Consider the following 20,817-nt stretch of genomic DNA (forward strand, 5'->3'; position numbering starts at 1 on the left):
TTAAAGCAGATTGCACTGATTAAACTATTGATTAAAGCAAACAAGTTTGCAGGAAACACAACCCTTGATATTTAACACTGTCCTTGTTAATGCTTAATTCACTCACAGATTATAACATAGTGGCCTGGAATTTCCTGAATCACACCTTGCAAAACTTGCACTGAGATGTAACACTGCTTTGCCAGTTTCCGTGCTAACTTTGCTAATGGGAACCTATGCAGAAATTTCCTGGAGAGCTCATTTGCCCATGTGGGAACGTAAAAAACCAGCATAACAAGTGCAAATGTAATGCCACTTACAGGGGTAATAGTTAGTGGTAAGCCGAATTCTGCCATGCCGTCTCACTCTCAGAGCATCCTGCTACTGCTGCTCCCCATGTCTTTCCCACTATAATGCAGAATATGGTCAGTGGAAAGGCCTTTTATTTCGCCTGAAGGCCCTAGGAACAGGACAGGAGTTCCAACCAATTTCAGGTGCACTGGGATTGCCAGCACTTTGGTAAAGATGGCACGGGTCTCAGTGATAAAAAGTCAAAAGAAAAGCATAGAAAATCACCATCAGAAACTCCAGAAATCTTAGCTGTGCCAACTAACTGGTGATTCAGGCCTATATTTTTGTGTGTGGATCTGTGCCAGCACAGAAATTCAGGAAACGTATATGAGCTGGTCTTTCACGTGAGGGCAAAGTTGTGTAAATGAGCGACAGAGGGTTTCACCGTCTCTGAAGCAGTGCCAATGAACAAGGAAACTTACTGTCGCAATATTTCAGTATAAACCCAGCAGAAAAGAATTCCACATGAATTTGTTTAAAAAAAATATGTGGTACAATGCTACTCTTATGTCACAGTTACACTGAAATTTTCCAGGAAATTCCGGGCCAATCTGTCATCTTGCTCAAACTTGCTGCAGACTGAGTAAACTTACAGGTGAACGCAAGTGGCATTACATCGTAACAATAGAGAAGCAATTAGTCAGAAAACCATGTTACAGTGTCTCTTTGGTTATTACTTCACAAAGGAAATGCCTCTCTCTTTTTCACAATGAAAACCAGAGATGTTGCACTGCTTGTGTGAAGTCAGTGATCAGCTGGAGTGCCACTTTACTTCTTGGCGCATATTTCTATTATTTGAGGAGGGTATAAAATGTATCAAACGTCTTATTAAAGACCTCTATCAAAAGCCAGGGTTGGCAGAATAGCACAGGTTGGGTTAAGAATAATAAAACCCCTCACCTAGGCAGGCAGATCAACACGTTCACAGGTTAGACGCGGAATCTGGCACTACCAACAGGAAAACCTATCCGACATAGTCAGCCCATTCATTTCTCTGCTTTCACTTGTTGGCAAGCTCAGGAAATCCCACTTGGCACTTCAGAACAAATCAAGACACAAATAAGGACCCACTGCATGAAAGGTTGTCTCAGGGGATGTGTCTTCACAAACAGTGATCACATAGTTTAGCAATAGTTTATACCCTGGCTCAGACACAAGGCAGCAAAGTGCTGTAAAAAATTTAGGAACAGCAGATTTTATTTAAATACTAGGGAGCCTGAACTGGCTTAGTTTTAGTTTCTTTCAAAGAATGGACACCAAACCATACTCTTTACTAAATATGCAAGTGAATTTTTAACACCCTACGTATGAGCAGAATTTTATTTTTTAAGATTGTAAAAAATGTTTTAATTGATTTGAATTGACTGCAGTAACAAAGAGAATGTTATAAATCCAATTTGATCCTCCATAAAAATAGTGGCAAATTAATATACTGTAATAATAAAATTCTCTCCCTTCAGGTAGTGTAAGTGGTTAATGATAGAGAAAACAGGCGTTATGTTCATGAAATTTCCAGTCATCCCCATAAGACTTCGGGCTTTGGTTGGTAACATCATCTGGCTAACGAGGCCCTGACAACACAAAGCAAATCTGCCTGCTTTCTCATGAACATTGCAGGATGTGTTTGAGAGATCAGGGGAGATCACAACTCTCCTCTAAACTCCCTACTAAACGTTCTAGTTAGTTCAGTATCACCGAAAGGTTTTCTGTCTATATAGGACAACATGGGACTCGGGACAGACTGGCTGGTTCATAGTTCACTATGCTGCAACCTTTTCCAGCACATTAGCATATCCTGCAAGTGGCAGTATGCTCATTGTACCTTCAAGTAATAAAACAGGCACTCAAATGATATCTCATTTCAATATCAACTTCAAGCTAAAGTCATTTGCATACGAGTCCAAACAGTATATTCGCATATTACATGCTCATCCCTTTGAGTATAGAGAGGTAAATAGCACATCCATAACACAGCTTAAAGATAAACAATGTCTTAGACAACATTGTCTTAGACACCAGGAGAACACACTCTAAGGGGAATGCTCAAAAAAACCCATGGCTGTTATTTTTTGGTTTTCTTACATTTCAAACTTGATCATCTCTTTTGGAAACATTCTGGTACAGTACGTGAAGTATTTGACAATGGTATTTGTATGGAGATGCATAAAGGATTACACCTTATCTTTTCATAGTCTACAATTGTAAAAGCATCGAGTGGACAAAATAGTTGAATACAAGTTTAAAAATTAAAATACAAAATTCAAGCTTAGGACTGAACCATTAGCCACAAATGGTATTTTCAGATCTACTGCAGAAACAGAATGAAGACTGTAGACTGGGCTACAGAGCTCCTTCGTATTGTGGTAATGCAATTAGAAAGTTAGATTTGACTCAATGACTGAATTTGATCAGCTCTCCTGCGTCAAGCATCTGCATGATTCAAATATTCCCAGTTCTAGTTGTAAATTGTGCAACAACAATGCATGTTCGTGACTACCAAGAGTTGTCCTTTGTTTAAGCAGGCAGCAGAAGCTGGCAAAACAGCCATGCACAGAAAAAACACACAGTATAGTGGCACATTCGAGTATTATGTGACTAGTGTTCTGGTTACAATTCACAGTCCAACTATCACATGGGCAAGTATCTTACACGGAAAGAGAGCATCAGAAAATCCAAAATACAATTAATCACTGCTGCACTGTACTAGAGTGTGCATAATGGTAAGGTATACCAGTCAAGCCATAATCTGCAGTTAATAGGGAAAAGATTTGACAGGCAATTTATCTCAAAACACTTGACTCAATACTAATGTGTAATGGGGAATGAGGCCATCAAAGTAATTCAGACTGGACAAACACAACTCGTGTACATTGGAATCAGGTCAAATCTGAACAATTCAAAGTCATAAACAGCTTTTCTCTTTGTACATGCCGCCAGAGGTTATGTTTTAAATTACACATTTTTGGTAGGGGTGTGGGGCGGGGGGGGGGGGGGGGGGGGATGCTGGGAAACTGGGAGGTGAAGAAAGCTTCAGTTTACATTGAAGTCCCATTTTATAAATAGCCAGGATACCTTACACGCAAAAGTAATGATTGAAGGGCATGAAATTAAAATGGCACCGAGGCACAGTGGATAAAGCCGAGACAAGATGGTATCCGCTTGCTTCGTTGGGGCCAATATAAATTCAGCTCTTTCCAAATTCACATTCACAGTGCAGAGCATTGGTGACTGCAGGGCTGAAACACACACACTATAAGGAGGAATGAGATTCAGCTTCTGAGTAGCCTCAATGGGCCCTAATCCTCAGCCTTGAACATGGGACATAAGTTTGAGTCTATCAAGTGCACGACTTCCCTTAGAAGCATTAGCTTCAACAAACCAGAAATCCTGTGTCTTAAAACACATTAAAGGCTCAAGAAAGTTTTTTTTTTAAAAATACAGCTCAAGTTTTCCAAATATCAAAAGATTGAACAAGTAATTTGTGTTGCATTTTTGAGTGTCCCCCTTTAAAGCTGCAGTATCCCTTTCTGTTTGCCTGCAGGATACATTTCAATGTTAATGAATATCTCACTCTCACATACTTCATTTAACAGGCCTTGGGCTATATACACAATGTAGTTTTAAATTGGCATTGACACAGTGTCATATCCACTTACTCAATTCACTGTTGATGGGAGTAAGATGATACCCATTGTTACGTTAACAGAATTGATTGCAAGTTTATTAAACATCCAAGGTGACAAAATGGGCACCGCTCATACAGTATAGGTAAAGACCAATTACATACTATAAATGAGCTGTCAATGAGTACTTGCCCTATAACTCAGGTGGTTTTAGTTTCAACAAGGAAGATTGGTGACCTCTTTAATTCACTTGCCATGCTGGAGGCAATTGGCACCAGTGTTCAGCGTGGTTACCTATCGGAGTGATTTACCAGAGAAGACCATTGTTGTACAGGAGACTGGATTCAAAGAAAAACCCTCACTCCCTATTAGAAAAATGCCTCCTGTCCACTCATCCTAAGATAGTACAGTATTAGAAGCAGTTGTGAAGTCTTTGATCTACAACAACTTCACTGTCCCTTCTTCTCAAGGAGGTTGCACAAAGACAAAAACTCTAGCAAGAGTAACCAAATTAAATAACAAATTGCTCTGAGCACTTACGAGAGAATAATCTTATCGAGGGGTTACAATGCCGGTCTGAACCTCTACAGGAGGCAGCATCATGAGTTGTATTATTCCGTGGAGGTGAGGAGGGAAGAATTATTATATTTCTGTGTTTTTTTTTTAATCTTGTCTGGTAACATTGTGGCCAACATCCCCAGCCAGGGCCCCATGAGGAACGATAAGGACTTCTTTGAAAGACTAATGACTGTGACAGAATGGCTGAGTTGATCAGCAGAGAGTAGCAGTAACAGTCAGTCCACATTATAAATAAATAATCAGTGTATTATAAATAACATTATAAATCATTGCACTGCCCTTTATCATAAGGCTCTGCTGCAAGTGGCAATTCAGCTTCCAAGTGTGAGCGGACACTTGGACTCCTCACACGGCACCCTCTAGCAACTGAGGTGCATCCTGTAAGCGCGATCAGTGCATGAGAAACCAAGATTTCAGCTATGAGTCTGCTCTCAAATCACTTCAGATGCTTAAAATATTACTCCAATCCTTTTGCCCTGTCCTGAATAAATAGTTTTATAACCTTTTGCATTTCTTATTTACCAGCCCACCCCTTCCCCAGTGTAGTGCTCAGGTGTAACAAAGGCTCTCCCTCTGAGGTTCATTACATTAGATGTGTTCTGTGCACGATACAATAGTCATTGTCAAAAAGACCTTAACCCCCATGCTGTCCCCTCCCACTCTCATTGGTGATTCTGCCTCCTAGTGGTCGAAGGACAGGCGAGCAGGGTGCAAGCTTTGCCATTTCAGCAAAAGCAGCATGCTCAGCATGCAAGCAGAGTGCCTGCTATGTGAGAAGAGACATTCATACTCATCTCTTCCTCTTTGAGGTAAGACAGTTCTCACGTTCTGACTAACTCGGCTGAGAAGTGATGAAACAGTGCAAGGAATTCTTGCTACAGGATCCCATCACCCACCAAAGTAACGACAGGAGCAATCGTCAGCCAATACTCATTTGGGTTTCCTTGTCAGGCGTGATGGATGTGCTGTACACCAGATCGGGAACAACGCTCAACCAAAGTGAATATTTTTGTGCAGTCAGGTTCAACAGAACACAGATAATCATTGGCCATCAATATCCCATAACTTAACAGTACCATCTGTCCAAAGCAAATGGTTAATAACTCCCTGGGAAAATAAGTGACCATCAGAAAGGAATACAGCAGCTTTACTTTCTCATTCCCATTTCCCCTGTGAAGTACACACCCTTCAGACTTCAAATAAATCAAGTTAAATTATACACCAGCGATAAATATAGTAAACTCAAACAAGTTGTACAGTACATTTGCATGAACAAGCTTATCTTACACCACAAACATGCACACCTGTCCACTCACACCAAAATGGCTACGAAACAAGATCAACTGAGAGCTGCCTAATTTTCACCTCACATGCAAATTGTAAAGCAGTTTAAGTGTTTAGAAATGCGTTTCACCTTAATCATCCCAAACTACATATTAAATAATAAATCCAAAGTCAAGAGACTGACAAGATTAAAATGTGATTACAGTGTATAATGGGAGATAGCATGTGGCTAAACTTATCCCTTCCAGAAATGGCTAAGTGCAGAGTCAGTCAAAAGGGTTTGTACTAGAATTAAAGCTGGTTAAATCTTAGGTGGGTTTTAGCAGCACAGCAAAAGTTCTACTGGGTCGCTTATCCAAACAAAGATCTACAGGGTTGTAAACATCATGCCTCAATGATCCAGCAATAACGTCAGCATCAGTTTGATGGTGCAAGAGGAATGGGGACTGAGGGAGGGAAGGGTCAGGCTAAACAAACCACAACCTTTCGGAAAAAAAAGAGACAAAAAATGCTGTCTTGTCCCGTGTGTCAGGTTCAGTGTCGTGTCATAGCAACAGAGAAACCATCAAGTTCTTCAATGCATGTATCCTGTTGGCACTCTAGGATTCTTCAGCATGTTTCTCAATCACACAAAAAGTTACCTTACTGAGCTCTACCAGTGAGCCAATTACCTTGTCAATCTGATGGTAATTTAACTGATTTGATGAAGAAGGCAAATAGATCACCAATGATCTTCAATTCTAATTCACAAAATAGAGGTAGGGAATTAGATAGAAATACCACTCTGGGTCTTTAAATCAACCAAACATTTAACAAATTGTAGTGGACTTCATTTTCCATCACACATCCAATCATTAATATGTAAGATGTAAACACCACACACTGTAGAAGATATCTTGAGATCTCCAACAAAGAATTCAGATATTAGCCACATCACTTTTGGATGCTCATGGGAAATAAGGATCAGGTGGCAAAACTGGGACAAAGAGAGGGTCGAGACATCAGAAGTAGCACTCTTGGATTGAAGTGGATTTCCCAATGTATTTGGCTGGCGAGTAGAGGTTCAAGTTTTGAAGAAAACAATATGCGGGTCAGTGTATCATCACGCCCTACAACCAACACCAACTAGAGCTCACATATGGCATATTGAAGCCCAAGAGCTGGCTGATACTCACCTCTCTGGCCATTTAATTAATAGAGAACATTTTATTTCAGGGGATATTTGGAATCAAAGATGGATGCCAAGTTTCCCTCTCTTTAGATTGAACTCTATGGCCAGTAGCAAGCTCTTATTTCCACTGAAGGTACATTAACAGAGCTGGACTTGTGGCAAAGAGTTAGCCTGATTCAGGTGTCTGAGAATTCAATTTCTCTGCACATTAATGCAGAACCCTACCTAAATATTAACTCTTACTATACCTGCGTAGCAATTTTAAACAAATATGATGCCATTTAGCCTTTTGCTTTAGATGTATTCTAACACACAGAAGACAGGGAGTAAAATTACCAGCACCTAACAATGTTTTAGTACTAATCCTCTGTCATTCTAATTAAAACAAAATGTCACAATAGTCTGATGAGGGCTAAAAATTTAGGTATTACAAATAATAGATAGCTAACCAACTCTTGTAAGGCACCAATGACTGAAGTGAAGGGAATTACCTAAGATCCACAGCATAAGGTAATTGAGCATATTACTTCAGTAAGTTAAAGTAGGGCCAAAGATCATCAATGAAATGAGTGAAAAGTGAAGCTAATGTTAGGAAAAAATCTTCCTTTCTACCACTGAGTTATTAAAATTTCAATTCTGCAAAAGTTTTAGTTCAGATGTAGCACCTTCAAAGACATATTAAATACTGCCTTAGACAAGAATATCTTTTTTTGGGTAGCATATCTCAAACTGTTCTAGGAAGAGGGTCAAACAGTTGGGAATTGCGGACTTATAAGCTGCTGTATCTTACAGGAAGTGCTGTTCTTAAAACTCTGGGGGTCTGCTGCAAATTGCCATTTTCAAATGTTATCAGAACAGCATCAATAAAAAAGATAAACATTTGCGTTTCTCAGGCACCAAACAAATCCATAAAACTGGCACAAGCAGCAGTTCTGGGCATTCACCAAGTGTGGGATCATTAATGGGGCTGAGAAAAATGCGTTCTTCACAAACGCTTCCAGTGGTCGTACAAGCTCCTTGTGACGGGAAACAAATGTCACCCAGAACTCGTCCAACTGTGGACTTCAATTCCAAATGGGAAAAATCACAGATACGGCCATCTGCACATCACACAGTTAACCCCGTGCTTCACAGAACCCAGTGAGACTGCAGCACTCCTTGTTAGCATCGCTTATAAGGCTTCAACATTGGGCTCATGATCAAAGCACATTAGTGTTGGGATAACAACACTGCTAGAAAGCAGCCCGCTCGGGACTGAAAACTCAGCATGTAGACAAGTGGTTTTCGATAGCACCTCACAAAAGTGAGACATTCCACCTCAGGGAGGGAAGTATACCTCACTTTCTACATCTTGGGAGGAAAGAAATTGGTGTAAAGTCCTAGGATTAAATAACAGCTGCTTGACTAGTAGGAGTGACAGTGGTTGTGAAACCACAGGTTAAGTTGGAGTTACCTTCAAAGAGAGGAGGGAAGAAAAATGGGAGGAAAGGAACAATCTTATGGGAGGAAGTTAGAAGCTGCTATATTAGTTTTCAGTTTTCAACAGGGAGAGATTTCAATATCATAGCCGTTGCAAACAATCGGTCATGCTTGGGTTTTCCCTAGAGAATGAGCTTCCCCATCTCGTTCCATTCACTGGGGAAGAAGGGATCATCCCCACAACAGACAGGATTTGCCAATAAATTCTACTGATGGCAATAGCCAAGGTATCGCAAGTCAAGATTTAAGTAAGTAGTTCCTGACTCAATTATTTCTTCCCTGCACAACCCAGAAGATGAGATCTTTGGCCAAGAGGACACTGATACCATCATAAATAGGAAAAGGAAGGGCAACTGCGTTTTGAGTAAGCAGAACACCTTTCCTGTAAGGTTTGCACTATATGTGGGCCACAAATTCACAACATTCAGTTTCTCACCTTTTTTTTTTAAATCAATTCAAATATATCTTGATTTTTAAAACTGCAACTAAATTATGGGCTCATTAAACCTATCTCAGCTTTAAAGGTGACCTGTACAAGCTTTATGTAAAAATACAATCTTCATCCTAACCACTTAATAAAATACTACTTGCAAAAATCAATCAGATATGTACGATATACAACACTAGGCTGGATAAACTAACATCTGAACCTTTTTTTTTAAAAATAAATTACGTTTTATAGGGGTATGTCTGCTATTACCTTTAGTGACTCCAAGGTTTAGCACTGTAGGTGAAAATACAAAAAAGATCCAGTCACTCGATAGATGTTGACTATGCAGATCTAGTCTGTCTAGAGTATGAAACATGGGGATGGAGGGTCATTGTTTCTGTGTGTCCAGAGTTACACTTATGGAGGTGAGAGTGTATTTACACATCACGTTATTTACATACAAACCAAAGCCACACCATATGTAAGCAAGGAGGGGGTAGACTTATCAAGCCAAAGGCTGGCTCCACCATAGCACCTGCCAAGTAGGCTGGTTGCATGTACACCCCTTGGTTTGCCTGCAGTCACACAATTTTCAGTGCACCTATTTAAAAACTCGCGCACACGCACTTGCACACACGGTACAGCCTTGCATCAAAATTCTACAATTTCTGAAGCTAAAGTGGCCTTTAAGAGACCAATGTATCGTCTGATTCAATGCAAGTCTTTATCACAGTCACACAGTAAGTCTTTGCAGAAAATTAATTATGAGAACAATACCCACTATTCACTTAAATTTTTAAAAAATCAAATCATTAAAAAGTGAACCTACTACCAATTATTTGTTTTTGCATGTCAGTCAAAAATATTTGACAAAGGTTTTTCAAAGGGCTCCACACTGTACCACTCGGACATTTAGAGCAGCAAGTGCTGGATTTTTTTCTTTCAACTGCACGAGTTTGCTAATGATTTCCCCTGCCCCGTCCCGTTCTTGCCAGCGGTCAGAGTTACTTTTGAAACTCTTGATATATTTTCGAGATCAACAATGACAGAAAATATCCTGTGATTTCATCCTAAAGCAGAACATGTAGATGGGCCAGTTGCGCTTTACAGGAACCTTTCAATCTCCCAAAATAAGCTTCACAAAAGATGCCACATCTGTTTCTTTGGATTCGTGCAGCGTGAAGAAGGGATGTTGCTACAGAGAACAGAAAAACACAGGGGTTAGAATTCAAGGAATGGCTTTGGTGTCTATTTCCAATTGCAGATGTTCCAAAGGATCCAGTCTCAGCCATGCAGAGCACCCAAAATTTCAACCCAAATAGTTAAAGATTCCCAGTCACTATATTAACTTTAAGGTTAGTGGTGACATTTTAACAGGGAGGTTACTTAGGAACAGCAGATTCATTCTGCACTGCCTTGATTGTGCATCAGGAGATAAATACATTTCCATTAGAAAGTGCAGATGAAGACTGATTTGGGAAAGCCTTAAAGCATTTTTCGTCTGAAAGGGATTTTCAACTGAGCCTTCACAGCTCACTCAGAGGCTGTATCAGTAATGAGGTTGTGCATTTCAGAAATACAGCTGAACCTCAAACTTCAATTTCAACACTTCAATTATAGGCAAATTATCAGGGTAACATTCAAATGGTACAATATTAAACTAACAATAAATAGTGCAATATAAATTACCTCTTCAGTCTAGACACATCATTTCACATGACTGTAATCCTAACCCAATGCAAAACCATTTTCCTTTACAGTATCAGAGATTCAAGGCTTCCAGGAGTGGAAGTGAGGAGAATATTACAAAAGGCAGAAGTAGGCAGTTTTGATGAAGAAGAGGATTAATTCTATTTCTCCTGGGTATTTCATTCAACACAAGAATTTAACATCTCTGGCATTACAATGGCATTTTCTTTCCAAACCAGTACCTGCTTCAGATGTTATACCACTCAATGTATAACACGTTATCGTGCAGGAGGGCCAATACAGTTCATGCAGTAGCTATGGTGCTGGGCTATTAATCAGGCAGGTTGTTAGATTTCTTTCAATGTACCTGGTAATTCTTGGAATATCAGATTCTCATAAAAAGCCTAATATCCTTCATTAGGAACAAGCTAATCACCATCAAATGTGGATGCCTTATATTTAAGTCCAGTTCACACCAAGAGGTTGGCTCCTTATACTCTCTGACACAACCAAGCAAAATCCTGCGTTGTACAAACCATCACTATTCAAGGAGATGGTCTGCTGTATTCTCAAGGAAACCATGGATGAACAATAGGTGTGACTTTTCTAGCAGTGCCCATGTTCCAAAATATTTTTTTTATTAATAGACATCTGAACCAGACCCTGATCCCTCTACGCATCAGGCAGAATTTAACGAAAAGAGCTCATTTCCCGACAGCAGGACTGGTGGTGGGCACCACTTCCACTCACATGTCAGGAGCCATCACACGTGCAATTGTGATGTAAACCATGCTGAAGGTGGCACTACCAACCATTTTGTTGTTATTGATGCTTTAACATCGAATCACAGCCATTCCATGATTCAATATTTCATTAAGTTTACTGGCGAGGATAACACACAGTGAGAATTTAATCAAGCAGTTCGAATGTTAAAATATCAAGTCCTATTAGTTTCTAATAATTTGGACACCGTAAACCTGCTCTGCTGCCTGGAACTCCGTCCCATTGGCCAGGAATTTTCCCTCACCGGGCGGACTCGGCGGGAGTGGTCAGGAAACCGACCGCCGCCGGACGGTGATTTCACACTGGTGGGCAAATTAAGGCCCGCCCAGCGTGAAACGCGCACGACAGGTTCAGCGCTCTCTGTATGGCGGTGTGGGGGGGTGGGGGAAAGGAGGGTGAGTACACAACTTCACACGTGTGTGCAGGTACGCGCTGAAAAACCCCAAGGCACAGAGCTGCCTCAGGGAGATGACGAGTTTAAGACTTAAAAATAAACATTTTTAAATTGTTAAAAAACATGTCCCCTCTGTCACATGAGCAGGGACATGTTCTTAATGAAATGCTAAAATTTGTATTTTATTTTTAATTGCCGTTGGAAACCTCATCCCACCCGTGGATGAGGTTTCCTAAAAAGTGCAAAGGCCGCTTGGCCTTTTAGCCTACCGTAAGGTTGAACGGGCAGCGAAAAATAACATTTAATTAGATGTTTATTGGCCTTAATAGGCCTGTTAATTGTCGGTGGGCACACTGCCGACTCCCACGCGCGCCCTCCGACTGAAATATCGCGCAAGTGCACGATGACATCGGGACGCTCACCCTACGTCATCGCACGAAATTTTATGCTCAAGCAGGCGCGTGCCCGCCCGCTCAGCAAAAAATCCTGACCATTGTCTGCTAATAATACAGAATAATAATGCCCTACAGCTAATATCACATACTTGTCACTTTTGTGAAGATAAAGGCCAAACAGAATAAAGCTGTCGCTTGTATGGTCTCGAACTGATGGTACATGATGCCATGTAACAGATAAAGTAGCATCAGCGGATTAATGGGAAACAAACTGTAAAGACACTGAATAACTTACTTAATATGTGTTAAGTATTAGTGCATTGAAAAGCCACTATTCCACTAAGTTTGATTAATTGTGACTGAAATGCCTCTGCAACTGGCTCCAATACCTATACAAACCTGTGCTATGGGCAGCTTTAACACTGTCCCAAAATCCCGTATATCACAGAATGCCCTTTGTTATGCAGCATCATACATTAAGTTATCTGAACAGTTCCGACATCTTCTTCAAATGGTAGATTTATTTGGGGGGGGGGAATGGATGAAAAGTCTGAATTTTGTGGCTTTTTAAACATGCTCCCAAGACTCTGTTCTCTATCTGATCTAAAATGTAGTCCAGCACTACAGCAGCTGGTGAAAGAACCATCATATTGATGCAGAGCTGCACATTCAGGCTGCATGTTTAGAATATTGTATGGCAGAATGGTATGAGCTATGATCTAGTTACTGGGAAATTCTTGTACGTTGTAGGGCAGTGCGTAAAGGAGCTGGTCTCCACATATCAAGTAAGTATCAAGAGCTAAAGAGACATTTGATGGTTTTTGGGCCTGCGTTACATAAGAGAAAGGCCTAGCAAACTTTCTCATCCTGACCTGGCAATACCTTTGGTAGATCATCTGTTCAAGTAAAGAGCTGCAATTCAAGAGAGCTTCACTACTGAAAAACGTCTGCTTCCCTGGTCTTAAAAAAAAAGTCAATTAGTTCACCTGAATTAAAGCAAAACAGTGCTGGATCTTTGTTTTATCAATATTACTATATTCATTGTTCCCATCAGATCTTTTTGTTTCTTTAAATCCCAAGCTAGAAACTACATAACTTGTGCTCTTTAATTTATCTTTCCTTCTCTTGTGATCTGTTCTACCTCAGTGGCACCTACAGTTGGGCCTTTGCCCCTCACATGGATCTTCAATGAAAACCAGAAGCTATTCCACAACTGTTGATTGTTACTTGCTCAAGAAAGGCATTAGGCTGTGCAAGGGTATCCTCCACAGAAAAGTGGTCAGTAAGTGAAGTTGCGAACGCTTAATCCTTTGAAGGTCGAGATCATTGATTATCACACTTGGACATTTGATTTTATGGAAACAGCCCCCACTGAGTATAGCAGGCGCAGTCACATGAACACAATCTGTCTACTATACCCAATGGCCAGAGCATAATGTGATCAGGGTCCCCAATTACTATACTAAGACTCAAGAAGTGTTGCATAATTTAATCTGCTATATGTAGGTTCAATTGTTCCTCATTTTTCTAATTATCTCGTGGCATTTCCAGGATCAAATCGGCGACAGGAGTCAACAGAGAAGATGTTTCACTTTGAGGTAAACACAGCTCTTCGATTTTCATGTGTTTTCTGTCATCTAAAACAATGAAAACAAAAGCCCCTTTCCACAAAAAAATATAACGCAAAATGTAAAACGTTAACATGGGAGCAAACAGCATTAATAAGTGAAATGAGAACAACAGTCCATTTCTGAAGAAAGACAGGCAAATGTGAACTTACAGAAAGGTGACCTTTCACACCTGAGGGTGGCTCATTCTACAAAGATATAGCATGAAATGTTGCTCTTTTTTAAAGAAACAACCATTTCTCCCAAAGAACCCAATAGTAGCTGCAATTTTCACATCAGGATTAACATTTAAAAGTACACTTTGATTCTGCTTTTGTGTGGTTTAAATGCTGCTTGAACTGTCCAGAATAGTTAGTTCGCATGATATAGTTTAAGCAGCATTTTTGTAACTGCCACAGGGTGGCAATGCCAAATAGTCAGCACCATCGGCTCAATATAGGTGCCTGTCTGGGATAAGTGGGAATGTTGTTAAGCATGGGGACTGTACTGCAAATAATTAAACGGTTCCAATTGTTAAATTCACAGATTATTTGCTTAAAAAAAAACATGGGTTAGAGGGATCCCAAATAGCAAGATAAATTTTTCTGAGCACTGTGTGCAGTAATTCTACCTTTCATAAACAGCGGAGGGGATACAGTGCTTAAAGAAAACTTCAGTGTGTGGGAAAAGGATCATAGCAACCCCATTAATCCGCTGGTTTGGAAATATAGACGCTAAACATTCCAATCCCATCGTAACCATCAGCATCAATCCATTGGGGTTTGTGTGGTAAGGGGAGTCCGCTGTTCTCATTCCGCTCCACCAAAATAGGCAAATATTTTCGGCACAAAGGATTGTGGTGAAATCCGACAGATGGAAAAGTGTAATTGTCTGAAAGTTATGTCGGGATCGGCAGCCAACACACCTTGTACTTCCCAAACTTAAGTTCCCTTTTGAAATAACCGGTTACCCTGAAAGGCAATGTAGTCTTAGGGCTGTTGAACATCTGGCTTCTTTATAGGAAATTTTCCTGACCTCACAAGCTGCCATTCTGATCTGCTGGCAGGTGAACAAATGGACAGGCAAGGTCCACATGACTTTGAACCTGCGGCGTTACTGTGTACGCAGCCAACGCAGAACAGGAGAGACTGGCTCACTGCTGCAGTTTCTACATTTCTGCTGTTGCACAAGGGATTATAGACAAAGCTCCATTTCAATGAAACGCCCTCAGATAAGAAGTTGCTTTCATTGACCACGCGCCAGGAACTGGGCTCCATGTAACCTCAAACCACAGAAATCTCCAGAGACTATTTTGCCATTGCACTTCAGGGTCACATGTCAACATATTTTGAAAACAATACATTTCTTCCGAGCACGGAGTGTTCTTTTTAATTAAAAAAAAAACTGCATGCTTATCATCACCTGTGACATCTACAACAATATTTTTCTGGTAAAATGTTTATACAGTCATGTGGAATGAAAGTACCACAGAGCAACAATTTCTCTCTACTGAAATGGGTTCCCTTCTCCTACCATCTACTCCCTGTCGATTGGCTGGGATTTCCAAAACAAGAATCTGTTCGGTTATTTTTCGATAATACTGGAGAGTAGAAATCGCTGCTGGTGATGTTATACATGTTCAACACCCTCCAAACAAGTTCTCACCTCTGCTAATTTAACTTGTTCATTTAAAGGTTTAACCCCTTGTTGCACTGTGTACAATTTGGCTGCCGCCTTGCCCACGCTACAACAGTGACTCCACCTCAAAAGCACTTCATTGGCTGTAAACCACTTTGAGGTCATAAAAAATGTCTTCCTTTGGAAACTAATTTTGTAATTAATAAGTTATCTAGAAGCTCAGTCACTTAACATTTGTTGCATGATACAAAAGACAGTTACATAGAAAGATTCACTTTCTCAGCAAAGGCTGCAAAACATATTACAAGATGTTTGATGCAACCTTGGCAGGACATCCGAGATCAACTTTAGCGTGGCAGGTTGGACGTTTTTGAACTTGGGGGCTCACTTCAAGTTCACTGAGTGACATTTGAGAGTTAGGAGTGCAAGGATTTAACCCACACGCTTGTAACAGGACAAATATACAATGGGAGCTCAATGGCTTATTGGACAATCTGTATCTCTGTGACTCTCCCCTGATCTAGAAAGCTCTGTTTAATTAACAGTGCGTGCTTAATTTGTAGGGGCACTGGTGCAGTTGCCTTTCTGTTTGTGACACTGATGAAATCCAGTGGCATCGTTCTTGGGTTATTTAAATTAGGCAACTGAAGCCCCTCCTTCTCTACAAACTCCCCATTTAAGTAACAAGGTGAACAACATCATCAATGAACCTGCGACGTTACTGTGTACGCAGCCAACGCAGGACAGGAGAGACTGGCTCACTGCTGCAGTTTCTACATTTCTGCTGTTGCACAAGGGATTATAGACAAAGCTCCATTTCAATGAGACACCCTCAGATAAGAAATTGCTTTCATTGACCACACGCCAGGAACATGGCTCCATGTAACCTCAAACCACAGACATCTCCAGAAACTAAAAGGATAAACAGCTGCCTGACATTGTGGGCAATGTGCTGCCCAAGAGTCAGATTCCACTGAGGAGGGAGGAAAACACAGGGCCTGGCCTGAGGCTGGTTAGACTTGCCCCAGCATACTCCAGCTCAAAACATATTTGCTCACCAAGTTGTTGAAAGTGTGAATTGACAATCGCACAGTAAAGGAAACAGGGCATCTGGGACCCGGAGTTAACAGGGCAACCAAAAGGGTGTATCCTTAACCAATGATGTTTAAGAATTAGAGAATAAATTGAGGAAGGACTGAAAAAGCGAGTGGATTAAAAGGGAGTGAATTCAATGTCAAATCAGCTACAGAAAGAGAAACAAAGGCCAGAAATTTTCTCCCGTCGGGGGTGGGGGGTTGTGTGGGGGCGGGCACAAACCTGATCGGCGCCCCCAATCGGGGATGCGCCTCCATTTTACGTGGGCGGGCCAATTAAGGCCTGCCCAGCGTGACACCCGCCCGGAAGTGCTGAGCGCTCCCTGCCTGGGGTGGGGGGGAGTTCCCTGAGAGGTTCCCTGTGCTCTTTCGCGCATGCGGAGGTGCCTCAGGGAGATTTGTTTCAGTGCTAAAGTTTTAAATAAAGGTTTTTAACACTTTTAAAACATGTCCCCTCATGTGACACTATCACATGAGCTGGGACATGTCAAAGAATAAATGTATAAATTTTTATTGGACGAGGTTTCATGAAAAACGCAAAGGCCGCCTGGGCTCTTCACCTGCCCGCCAACCTTAAGGTTGGACAGGTAGCTCATTAAATTGAATTAATTAGGTTTTAAATGGCCTTAATAGGCCTTTGACAGTTCGGCGGGCGCACAGCCAACTCGGCTGCACGCCAACCAAACTGAAAATCTAAATAGCGCGTGATGACGTCGGGACTCCCACTCAACGTCACCGCGCATCATTTTACACGTCGGCGAGCGGGCCCTGCCCCCGCTCGCCAACGGGAAAATTCTTCCCAAAGAGAAGGAAAGATTGGGCTAAGAGAGAGAGAGAGAGAGAAAAAAAGGAGACAGAAAAGAAAAATAAAACTTCTTAAAAGAAAGTTTGATATTTTCAATTGAAAAATTTGAGTCCTGAATGAGTCTCCATACTTGTGATCATTTATTATCAGTGTCAGAGAGGTTAAGTCGCAGCTTAGGGAAGGTGGTGGTGTAGTGGTATTGTCACTGGACTAGTGTTCCAGAGACCCAGGGTAATACCCTGAGGACCCTGGTTCAAATCCCACCAAGGCAGATGGCAAAATTTGAATTCAATAAAAACCTGGAATTAAAAGTCTAATGATGACCGTGAAACCATTGACGATTGTTGTAAAAACCCATTTAGGGAAGGAAATCTACTGTCCTTACATAGTCTGGCCTACATGTGACTCCAGACCCACAGCAATATGGTTGACTCTTAAAAATGCCCTCTGAATGAGGGCAATTAGGGATGGGCAATAAATGCTGGCCAAGCCACCGAAGCCCATATCCCATGAACGAATAAAAAAAAGTTAATAACACTTATTACTTTGTTAAAAGGGCACTTGCACTTGTAATGAGTAGACTTAACTTTGAATAGAGTTTAACGGACAAATCCGATTCCTAAAAGTTCCTGAAAAAACGGAGCATGAGAGATGGTAAGGCCACAATGGCGTTTGGGGGAGGTAATGGTGGAGTGGTGAGCAATTTTTGGATATCCACATTTAACCACATATCCACACCTCGTCTCACCTGAAGTTGCTGTACTGTTTACTAATAAATAATAGTGAATATCATTAGCCTTCCTGTTAGTCTGACAGCAAATTCTGGCCCACTCTTTACAGCAGCTCACAAAGGAAAAAGCACTGGGAATGTCCAACAAACTGCTTCTGCAGAACTTAGCTGCTCAGCAAAGTTCATAAAGCTGAAAATCCTAAAAGTGCAGCCAGTACACAAAGGGTTAATCCAGGCTGACTTGTAATGTAGAAAGAGCAAAGAAGCACTCTCATCACCTTACACAGAGTCCCCTGGCACTCAAAGGCTACTCTTACAAGCCTTCAATCCGTTTATGTCACAACACTATTATTGCTGCTTTCATCACTGCACTGTTTTTCAAGAGTTAAAGTCCAAAGCAAAAACTATGATACTCTCAAACTGCTCTTACTCACTACACTGGGATAGCGGAAGAAATCACTGAGCTGAAGGGCACAGCTGCCAAATTCAACTGAGCTTCAATTCAAAATTGCTGCTTTCTGGACTGAATCAAGGGTCAGCAGCAACGGACAAGGGACCCCAACAGGAGCAAGCCTTGTGAGGATGCACTTTAAAAACACACACCTTTAAACAACAATACCGCTTATGCCATCAATTTCCTTTTGGATATCTAGAAGGGGCCAAGAGCTGGAAGCTGTTTTATCATTAGTTGATAGAGAGCTGCTAGTCATTACCAGAACTGAACTTTTCACACTGATCCAGGTGCAATAGGAAGTAATAAACACTTCTATAAATACACCAGCCTGAACTGCAGGAAACATAATCACACTGATGATGTTACAGCTGCCATTTAATGCTCAGCCCCACACCTTTACACGCTGCATTTCAGACATAAGCCTGGCACTAGCATGGAACTATGCCAGTGCAGTAGACGGCCAATGAGTAAGTAAAATGGATTCCACAATTCAGGTTGGCACAGAATTGATCCGAGGCCTGGTCTAATCCCAAACAAATGAATGGGCACAGAGGGCTCCACTCCCAACAATCCCATAACCCACTTCAATCTCTATACAAATTCCAAAAAACAAAAGATAATGATGTTTAACCTGTATGCAAGCGCACAATGGCCTAGAAATTGGCCCAGAATGCTCCAGTATTCAGATGCGACTGGGAACAAGGCTCAAGGCACACTCAATATTGGGTCTCGGGCCTGATATTACATCAGATCAGTGAGCTGCTGATATCTGCTCGGCACCTCCAGACAGTTCATCAGTGAAGAAGATTTTTAATTCAAGGTCCAAGTAGGTTCCTTGTTCACCGATGTCCTTCAGGGGACAAAATCTGCCGTCCTTACCTGGTCTGGCCTACATGTCACTCCAGACTCACAGCAACGTGGCTGACTCTTAAATGCCTTCTGAACAAGGGCAATTAGGGATGGGCAATAAATGCTGGCCTAGCCAGCGACGCCCAAATCCCATGAATGAATAAAAAAAAGTCCTGGGAGGGAGGGAAGGAAGTGATTGGGAGGGAGGGGCACAGAAATTAGTTGGAGAGTGGGCTGAGCAAAAACTGGCAACCTGTACCTCCCAACTCCACATTCAGGATAACTATTATTTACAAACTTACCTTTATTGTGGTGACATCCAGCAGCACCTTTAAGGGCTGCGGGCTGGGGAGTATGTGGACAGTTAATCCCTCCAGATGCACCAGTTAAATAGAATATGGAATGTCTGACAGCCATGTCACCCCCCAGCCCAATTTGCAAACTAAATTCAAAACAACTCCAACATAGCAACCAGTCACTAGATTGGGAAATACAACATGCGGTTTGTAAGAATTAGTTACTAGGTCCTTACCATAAGTTCTGAGTAAGTTGGTCTGTCTTTGGAATTTTTCTTCAGGCTGTAATAGAAATACAGAAAGTCGCTTTAATGAAATTGTGTGAATTATATTCATTATTTTCTGTAGATGAGATTGGATTATTCCAGGTTGACTGGGTATCAAATCCTGAATAACTACAATGGTCGGCACTTAGGCAGCACACTTAAATTAGAGCTTTAAAAGCAGACATTAGCGTCGGGCAGGGGATCTTGGTAAGGATGCTGCTGATCTCTGCTCTTCAATGAGGCTTCTGGGTCAGTGATTGGCAAGAGACCACTGAATTATAGAATAGTACAGCAGTCTGTGGCAGCTTTTTCAAAGAGCGATCCAGTTAGTCCAACTCAACTTCCCTTTCCTCATATGCCTGTGATTTTCCCTTAAGTATTTATTCAATTCTTTTTGAAAGCTACTATTGAATCTGTTTCCATCAATGTCTACCAGGCAGTGCATTCTAAATCCTAACCACTCGCTGCATAAAAACCTTTCTCCTTGTGGTGCCTCTGGTCCTTCTGCCAATCAACTTAAATCTTTGCCCTCTGGTTATCAGCTTTTCAGCCATTGGAAACAGTTTCTCTTTATTTGCTCTTATGTTCTGATGCTCTATTTAAACGCATTATGATTTTAAACACCCCCACCAAATCTTTGCTTTAACCCCTTATTCCAAGCATGACAACTGCTCACAGCGATAACGATGTCAAGAGCATTTTGCCGACTGGACAAGCTGCAGATGCATCTTTAAAGCAGCAGCTCACAGACTTGGCACTGGCAGGCTCACAGATGAGAAGTCTTAGAGCCCCCTCAAATATTCACAGTTCCTCAATAAATGTTAGACATCATGAGTATCACAAAGGGTGAAGTATGACAGTACAGTGATCGAGGATCCCAGCACCCGGCCAGACCAATCTCTTGGCAGTCACGATCCGACA

General features: G+C 41.3%; 1 protein-coding gene across 5 annotated transcripts in view; it reads right to left on the reverse strand.

Annotated features, from left to right (window-relative positions):
* Positions 1–7,364: 7,364 nt before the first annotated feature.
* LOC144699837 (dual specificity mitogen-activated protein kinase kinase 6) overlaps positions 7,365–20,817 on the reverse strand; it is a 97,402-nt gene continuing 83,949 nt past the window's right edge. For all 5 annotated transcript variants that reach the window (XM_078571129.1, XM_078571131.1, XM_078571127.1 and 2 more), the window contains 2 exons: positions 19,867–19,912; positions 7,365–10,091 (listed from right to left, as the gene is read on the reverse strand). In XM_078571129.1, coding sequence (XP_078427255.1) covers positions 10,014–10,091; positions 19,867–19,912 — 124 coding nt within the window. In that variant the 3' untranslated portion in view covers positions 7,365–10,013. The remainder of the gene's footprint in view (positions 10,092–19,866; positions 19,913–20,817) is intronic.

Source organism: Cetorhinus maximus, chromosome 24 (assembly GCF_964194155.1).
Source record: "Cetorhinus maximus chromosome 24, sCetMax3.hap1.1, whole genome shotgun sequence".
Lineage (NCBI taxonomy): Eukaryota > Metazoa > Chordata > Chondrichthyes > Lamniformes > Cetorhinidae > Cetorhinus > Cetorhinus maximus.